Below are 8,990 nucleotides of genomic sequence, written 5' to 3' on the forward strand. Positions count from 1 at the left end.
GTATAAACAAGGAAACTTTGGGCTCAACAACAGGACGAAGCCCTCTTCACTGACTCTGCGGAACCCCGTGTCGCGGAAGCAGCACAAGTAGCCGGCCATACAACTATGCGCTAGCGACGGTACGAAAGAACAACCGTGTGTTCAGTTCTGAAACCGATAAGACCCGTCGTCGCACACGACATACTTCGAGCGTGTTGAGACCCAAGATGGATTTGACATTGGACTTCCTGTCATCTCAACTTTCTCGAGGAAGCGCATCATGTCCGCCGTCAGCATATAGACTCCCGAGCCTATAAGAAATATAACCATCCATATCGGAACGGATATCCTCATTATTGAATCACATTCAACCACCACATCAACCGTATCGGACACCTTGCGTCTGCCAGGGAATATTCCTCCACAAATACACGGCAAGGAATAATAGTACCACTGCCATAAACGCTGAATGCACCACCACCGAACACGGACCTCCAGCACGACAGCGGAAGTACCTCTTGAATAGAGCATTCAACACTCTTAGGCCGTCGTATGAATGAATATTGGTGAGCTCTGATATTCTAGTGGTAGAGAAACACTGTTAATTCTGACGATGCGAGTGATGCACATGCCATCGAAGAAAAGCATTCGTCCCAACCTCCTTCAGAGCCCATGATTATTGCCCAAAAGCCCTTGAGAGGTCAAATAGGGATACATTCTCCTGGATATTCGTGAACCAAATTCATCCAGTTCCAATCGTCGCCCTCATCTCTTGCTTTCCATACACGATCGAGAGTGAATCTTTTTGTGTGCAGACATGTGGCGGTCTTCCTACTGCGATATATGCCGTCGAAGACGTCAATAGCAGTGGCTCGATCCTCATCACTCTCCAGCTCGCAGGCCGCAATGAAAGTCGGCCAGAGAGAGCCCTTCAATTCATCAGGAGGCGCGCTGAGATGGGCCAGCACCTCGCACGCCATGCCCAAAGCAACCATGTTAGCTTCTGGGCTGCTGCCCGGCGGGTTCAAGAGGCGATACAGGTAAAGAAGGGCCGCAGAGCGCCAAGCGTATGCCTGCGAAAGGCATGACTTGGATGCCTGGCTAGAAACGGCACGGTTGGGGAATGGACGCCATGCAGTAACGCGGGCAGATAGGTCTTGGGCTCTTTCCAAGCCTATTTGAGCTGACGAAAACGGGGTTTCCTCTGACTTGTCTTCATAAGTTCTCTGTTTCATGCCCAGTTTTTCGTGTCGTATATCTTCGGCCAAAGCACATATTTCCTCGAGAAGCGGCATCAGTGTCACTGTGTATCCCATGAGGCGGTCTACTGGGTTTCCATTGTCCTGGTCCAGCCAGGTTGCCGTTGGAATAAACGGCCGGCGCATAGCTACGAGTGACAAGACCATGTCCTGGCGAGCAAACGCCCGGACAAAATACTTGGCGACTGAGCTCAGGGCCCGTCCACCGCTGATATATTTGTTGATTACAAAGGCTGTGTACCCGATTAGGATTGGAATCGAGTGCTGTTCCTGTCCGAATTTGGTATCGACCAGCTGTGAAGCACTATTAGATTTGGACATACACCGGGGAATGTCTACTTACCTCCATCGCAGCTAGGCCGAGTACCATCACAATCACTTGCTCAATCTCACTACTGGGGTCCTTCATGCTTCGCAATCTGGCGAAAGTCCGCGCCCGTCTGGTGAGAGACGGTACCAGCGAGCTGCTACCGCTTGCGTCCAAATAGAGCTGTCCAATTGCCGAGAGTGTGTTCCCGATGGCGACTGGATCCCGTTGCAAAACGAGAAGGGTAAGCGCATTCATCTCCTCGACGAACTCGGAATTGATGACGAGATCAAACGGATGTCGACCAAAGTATATTTTGACGCCAGGTTCATCAGCTGCGCGTATCATTGCTGGAGGAATAAGACGAAGACTCCGTGGTGATGGCGGAAGGAGAGACTGTGCAGAGGCATCGCGCGACGTCGTCGTTACCGATGTTGTCGACGTTCGTCTGGATTTGACTGATGGCGAAGCGGTCTTTGTTGAGTCATCGGATGATGGCAGAGACGGAGGCTCGTCGATTTCCGATATAGAGGAATGGATAGAGAGCTCTGTACCTGTCTGGCTCGGACTCCTGGCCGAAGCATCAACGGACTTTGTTCTCCTGCGTAATGAAGCACGAGGAGATTCCTCAGTCTGCTGCCAACGCAACTGTGGCTTCGTATTAGCGTAGCCTTGACAGACATAGTGTCGACGGGCACATGTGCCGCACGTAGGTCGAGCTTCGTCGCATTTTACTTTGGCCTTCTTGCAGTCGATGCAGCCGCCTCGGGATCTGCGTTTGCGATGAGGCGCATCCACAGGCAAAGCGTCGAATTTGACAGCATTCATGACCACCAGGAACGGCAAAAAGTGGGTTCCTCGAGGTCGTACAAGACCTTCTTCAGCCGGAGATATTGTAGAGCAAGCGATAGTATGTAGACGAGGGGCGCGGCCTCGCGCGGTTCGGGGATGCAGAAAGCCGACCGCACACCCGCTGCTAAGCACCTGGTCACGTCTTGTAATAGGCACCGCTGCACCGCAGGAAAGCCCTCAAGAACAGCTGGGTAAGATTGGTCATACGGGGTACGACCGGTGTAACGAGATAAATCGGCTCGAATTCCGCAGTTGGGGGCGGTTTGTCTGCCTCTCGGACTCTCCGTATGATCGTCCCGAGCCCCGAGCGCCGGCTCGGATCGATGTCACAGACCAGCGCATAATGCTCTCCGATTCAGATCGTATGCGGGACCAGTTGGAATCCTCACTTAACCAAGTGCTCGAGAATCACCCACCTTCGTGCCGTGAATTGGACTTGGAAAGGAACAAAACAAGACGGCGGAATTGGAGTCGCGGTTTGCGAGCCTATACTCGGTCAATGAGGCCCTGTTGGATCTTCTGAGCGAGTGCGAATCGCCTGGTTCCAATCGCCCACCGGCAAATATCCAGAATGTTTTTCTGCAAAATGAGGAACAGAGGCAGCTTATCTCCAAGCTTCAATCTACCATCCGCTGCCACGAGGACACCATCGAGGGACTGAAAGCGGCGCTGCATGATGCTTGGGAGGATTACCCCGGGCAATGCAGTGGAAGTGACACATCAACCATCATCAAAGATGAAGAACAGGCAGAGGGTGTACAGGCTTCCCCAAGTGCGGCAGGTCTTGCAGAGGCTGTTCATCCTTGAACCTTGAGTGCTGGTGGGCATATCTGATAGGATGAACATTAAGCTCCCTGTCCTACTACGTCGCCATCTGTCCTTTAGGACATTAAAATCAATAGTCATGCTTTCTTGGTCCACAGAGGTCTGCCATGTAGCTGCCTCCGTGCTTAACCAGACATGCAGACGTTGCGACACAGAATCGGCTCGCAACTTGCTTCTGCCGGTGACATTGCAGTCATCATGTCTCTTGCGCCCTGCTTATTTCGGCTGCAAGAAAAGCAACAATACCTGAACAGCCTCCGGATTCCTGCGCATCCAAATCGGCACGCACTGAGGCAACTGTGTTTTTCAGGACAACTTGCCAGCCAATTATTTAACTTGCCAACACTGCTTATGTGGTGATGTGTGCAGGGCAGTGTTGATTTTCAAAATTCATTACTACCATGACTGAGCTCCCACGCCGCGGCTTTCATCAAGCCTTTCGCCGTACCTTGGAACCCATCACTGAAGAGGAGATCACACCCCTTGATCATCAAATTCTCTGCTGAGGGGGCACTTCCTCCAACATCAAACGGCTTCCCTCCCGCCTCCAACACTCCAAAAAGGGTGATCAGTGGATCTCCAAGAACAGATTGAGGATTTAGCCTGCAAAATTAGCTACCTCAAGGGTGAGCTTCTCTGGAACCAGGAATCAAAGCAGGCATTACTTAAGTTACAAGGTCAGATGTCCCGCATTTTGGAATGATGGAGGATGCACTCATCCGGGCTACATCAAAACTACAAAAATCAGAGCGACGCTATCTAATATACAGACAAGAGAACCAGTGGAGCTGGGATATAGGATGTCACAACAGTCTCAACAGTGCCAGCATTCAGCAGCCTTCTGTCAACCTGGGAGTATACGATATTGAAGGGATATTTTGTCTATCCTTAATTGGCAGCTTGATCCGAGGGAATGTATTGTTTTAGCTATTGGACACTCATGGCACCTGAGTTCCGGAGTTGCTCTCCACATCATTGGAGCAGAACTTGTTCGAATTGCAAATCATCTACAAGTCATTAGTTCACGACAGATTGGCCTCTGTTTGAGTCCCCTTGGCAGATTCTAGTTTTGAGCAGCTCCTGAATTTGCCTTACTGTGTGGATACCGGCTGTTTTTAGCTGCGTTGGTCCAACACGAGGAGACTTTTCCGTTGTAAAAGCTTGCACCGAAACAGATTGCACCCAAAATGCATCGCACTGAAGCAGAGCGCTCCAAAACATATCACTCAAGAGAATTACTTGGGAAACGCCTACCTTGGACTGTCATCATATAAAGAGCCATCTGCTCTTTATCAGACTTGATAGACCTCAAAAATAAGATCAATCCTTCTGGCCTTTTTGGCCCTCCTCTGGAGGATGGTATCTGCAGAGGCTAGTAACAGCTTCCGATCTGTTGCTTACTTTGACTGGGTATATATATCCCCAATCTTCTATCGGCATCATGCTAACAGAGGCCAGGGAATCTATACAAGAAACTACACGCCTTGAAATATTCCAGCTTGTCAGCTAACGCATATAAACTATGCATTTGCCAATGCTGATCCAAATTGAGAGGTGAAGCTGTCAGACCTTCATTCTGATATCCAAAATCTTTACCCCAGAGATATGAGCACACAAGGCAAGAATGTCTATGGAAATGTCAAGCAGCTCTTTCTTCTTAAAAAGAGATATCAAAACTTATACGTCATTCTCTCCATTGGAAGTTGGTCATATTCAAGTAATGTGGCCAAAGCAATGTCAACTAGTACTGGAAGAGCCAACTTCGCAAGGACAGCAGCTCAGTTGGCCTTAGATTTGGGATTTGATGGTAGGCGTCCAGAAAAATTGTCCCAGTCGCGGCTAACAAGCAAGCAGGGCTGGATATTGACTGGGAATACCCAGCAAGTATGTAGTGGCCATGCTTTGGGCAGATAGCTGGCTCTGACACTCATTCAGATGCTGACAAAGGATAACTTTCTTGAGGTTCTCCGGGAGACCCATGATGTATGTGATATCTACAGATGTATCTTATCCTCCAGCAAACTTACAGAAGTGGGCGTTGGATAGATCCTTCCATGGGCCATTTACACTTAACGCTGCTGCCCCAGCAGGTATGACTATCCGGTCCCTTTCACCTAAATCACACTGACATGACGCACCAGCACCGGAGAAGTACAAGATACTGAATCTAAAGGCCATAGACAATTATGTTACATTTTGTAATCTGATGGCTTATGATTTTGCCGGAAAATGGAGCTCAGTGGCCGCTCACCAGGCCAACATATATTCTTCATCTCAGAATCCCCGTGGGACTCCCTTTGATGCTAATACCAGCTGTTGACTACTCCATCAACACAGCTGGGGTCAGTCCATCCAAACTCAACCTGTGCATCCCTCTGTACAGTTGTTCATTTGCAACACTGACGGTCCAGGGTATTCCTATTCTGGGATCTGCAGAGGAAGCTGGGAGAAAGGGATTTGGGACTACAAGGCACTACCACGTCCCGGAGCAACACAGTTCTGGGATGCTTTAACACTGGCAGGGTGGAGCTACAACCTTCAAAGGAGAACAATGGTATCCTACAACACCATCATGACTGCTTGCCCGAAGGGGAGCTACATCAAGAACAACAAGCTGGGCGGTGTGATGTGGTGGCAACTAAGCAGTGACAAAACTGGCAACAGCAGCCTTATAGGAACAATGCACATAGTCTATCAAAGAATATGGAGTTAGACAGCTAACGAAAGCGCATAGACCACTCGGCATCTGGGAGGGCTGGAACAGAATCCAAATATTCTGGAGTTCCACAGTCAAGTACAAGAACATCAAGGAACAGATGGAAAGTGATGCCTAGATAGCAATGCAGAATGGGGAGAGTACAATGATTTGACAACTCCAAGCTGGCTTGGAATGATCATGACGGCCCAGTCTTTAGGAAACTTGGCCAAATTAGCTACTTTCGAATTTCCCGAGTCACCATCAATGAATGTTCGCCCTAGGATGAAGTGGCCTTGGTTAGATAACAAGTTCAACCTCATTAAGTAGAGAAGCGACTTGGATAGCAATAAGTATCAACATTCTTGCTTGCGATATCGTAAATCTTAGATTTCATTCAATATTCCAGCATTGCACTTCCGTCACTGAGTACTTGGTATGATTGGCTTCTTTTCAGCCGCGTTCGCGCGTCAGACAAGGCTTGACAGTCTCGTACAGTCTCGTACACAGACGTACCCCGCCGAATGCATCTATCACCCATTCCATTTTCTCTACAGGTGATCGCATTAAGTGACCTGATCATGCTGGTTGGTCTGGGGCCACTTTTGCACGAGTTTCTATTCTCTCTATATCAATAATCATCAGTGATCCTCATCGCCACAATGCCAGAAAACTGGCTGTTGCCTGAGGATTATACAGTGGGATGGGTCTGTGCCTTGCTGCTGGAGATGACTGCCGCCAAGGCCATGCTGGATGAGACCCATACCAAACTGCTGCAAACTTCAACAGACTAGAACAACTATACCCTGGGAAAGGTTGGTGGCCATAATGTGGTGATTGTCTGCCTTCCAACTGGGGTGTATGGTACAACATCAGCAGCAACAGTGGTCTCTGAGATGTGGTTAACCTTCCCAGCTGTCCACTATGGCCTCATGGTTGGTATTGGAGGAGGTGTGCCGAGCAAGGAAGTGGACATCAGACTGGATGATGTGGTGGTCAGCAAGCCTACTGGCACTATCAGTGGAGTAGTTCAATATGACTACAGCAAGGCCATCAAGGGTGGGCACTTCTAGTGTACTGGCACATTGAATCAACCACTGACAGTTCTGTTAAACACCATCTCTCAATTTCAGTCTAGCAAAATGATGGGCAAGAGCCAGAGTATTTCAAAGATGATGTCAGAGGTATTGGATTGGAATCCAAACATGAAAGCAGCATTTTCACAGCCTCCTCCAGGATGTGACTGTCTTTTTGCCGCAGCAGATGATTATTCCAAATCAGAGAACACCTGCATTAGCAATGAGGGCCAGCAGATCAATCAAACACTGCAAACCTGCAGCGAACCCCAGATTCACTATGGTGTCATTGCCTTAGGCAACCAGGTGATGAAAGATGCCAATCCAGGGACTGCATAGCTGAAGAGCTCCATGTTCTCTGTTTTGAGATGGAGGCTGCAGGGATCATGAATCAATTACCATGCCTTGTGATCTGCAGAATCTGTGATTACTGTGATTCACATAAGAATAAGGAGTGGCAGGGCTATGCAGCGCTCACTGCAGCAGCATATGCTAAAATTCTTCTCTCAGAGATGCCAGCCTCTCTCAAGACTGCAAGATGGCACAAAAGCTGCTGGATGGTTCCATTTGATTGAAACCCACAGTTTCTTGGACACCACAATAAGGTCATGCAGCTAGAAGAGAGGATTACTGGAAAACATCAGTCCTGAAGAATGGCCATTGCTGGTTTAGAAGGAGTAGGGAAGACTCAGATTGCATTGGAATTGGCCTACTATATCTGTGAGAGGGATCCACAGCATTCCATCTTCTGGATCCCATTGACCAGCATAGAAACTATTAAGCAGGCATTCATGGATATCAGTGAATAGTTAGAACTGCAAGATATAAACCTTATAAATATAAAAATATGGGTAAAAGCCCATTTGAGCTCAGACACAGCTGGCCCTTGGCTACTCATTATTGATAATGCAGATGATGAGAACATGTGGATACAATCCAATGGCTCACCTCCTGCACTGAAAAGCTATCTTTTGCAAGGCATGCACAGCTTTATTCTATTCACTACACAAAATTGGCAGCTCACCACAAAATTGGTGGGACCAGAAGTTATCACCATTTATAAGATGGACAATGAAACAGCAACAGATTTACTGAGAGAGTTATTAATTCAGAAAGACCTAACTAATGATCATCAAGCCACTACTTTGCTCCTATGTCAACTCAGCTTTTTGCCATTAGCCATCACCCAAGCAGCCACATATATCAATAAAACTGAGATATCATTAGCCTCCTACCACTCACTCCTTCAAGAACAAGAGAATGATATGATTGAGTTGCTCAGTCAAGAGTTTGAGGATGACTGGTGATATACAGAGATTCAAAACCCAGTGGCCCTCACATGGCTTATTTCTTTCTATCAAATCCAGAAACTCAACCCTTTAGCTACAGACTATCTATCTTTGATGTCCTGCATTAATCCACAAGAAATCCCACAGTCTCTTTTACCACTTGCCAGTTCACCAATCAGACAGTAAGATGCATTAGGGCTTCTGAAAGCATACTTCTTCATCACTGTCTAACCAATCAATCAATATCTGAATCTTCATTGATTAGTACGCCTGGCAACAAGAAATTGGCTAAGAAAGGAGGATATGCTTGATGAATGGACTGCCAAGACAGGGACTCAATTAAACAGGGTCTTTCCTACTAGTGATCATAGAAATCAAACATTATGGTGGGCATACCTACTGCATGCACAGTCTATACTGCAAAGTATGGAGTTTCAGAATGAAACACAATACAGGGAAGAATTGGCTCTACAGGTTGGACAATGCCTCTATAATGACAGGAGATATAAGGAGGCGCAGATATTATTTGAAGAAGTGACAGAGAAGAGATCAAAGAGGTTTGGACCAGAGCATCCCTCTACTCTGACCAGCATGGCCAACCTGGCAGTGACACACCTGAATCAGGGATGATGGAAGGAAGCAGAAGACCTGTTTGTGCAAGTGATGGACATCCAGAAAACAGTTTTAGGACCAGAGCATCCCGATACC

General features: G+C 47.8%; 3 protein-coding genes across 3 annotated transcripts; 2 read left to right on the top strand and 1 right to left on the bottom strand.

The window, feature by feature from the left end:
- Nucleotides 1–680: 680 nt before the first annotated feature.
- VTN00DRAFT_4894 (uncharacterized protein) lies at nt 681–2,373 on the bottom strand (the record flags this gene model as incomplete). Its single annotated transcript, XM_069431366.1, has 2 exons — nt 681–1,532; nt 1,582–2,373. 2 exons carry the CDS (start codon nt 2,371–2,373, stop codon nt 681–683), a joined length of 1,644 nt encoding a protein of 547 aa, XP_069290409.1.
- A 2,784-nt stretch (nt 2,374–5,157) lies between these two features.
- VTN00DRAFT_4895 (uncharacterized protein) lies at nt 5,158–6,056 on the top strand (the record flags this gene model as incomplete). The annotated part of the gene is made up of 6 exons (XM_069431367.1): nt 5,158–5,205; nt 5,252–5,312; nt 5,364–5,395; nt 5,536–5,564; nt 5,634–5,843; nt 5,957–6,056. 6 exons carry the CDS (start codon nt 5,158–5,160, stop codon nt 6,054–6,056), a joined length of 480 nt encoding a protein of 159 aa, XP_069290410.1.
- A 523-nt stretch (nt 6,057–6,579) lies between these two features.
- Nucleotides 6,580–6,990, top strand: VTN00DRAFT_4896 (uncharacterized protein; the record flags this gene model as incomplete). Its single annotated transcript, XM_069431368.1, has 2 exons — nt 6,580–6,628; nt 6,833–6,990. The coding sequence occupies 2 exons, from the start codon at nt 6,580–6,582 to the stop codon at nt 6,988–6,990; spliced, it is 207 nt and encodes a 68-aa protein (XP_069290411.1).
- Nucleotides 6,991–8,990: the final 2,000 nt, after the last annotated feature.

Source organism: Thermoascus crustaceus (assembly GCF_041956765.1).
Source record: "Thermoascus crustaceus strain CBS 181.67 unplaced genomic scaffold VTN00scaffold_2, whole genome shotgun sequence".
Taxonomy (NCBI): domain Eukaryota; kingdom Fungi; phylum Ascomycota; class Eurotiomycetes; order Eurotiales; family Thermoascaceae; genus Thermoascus; species Thermoascus crustaceus.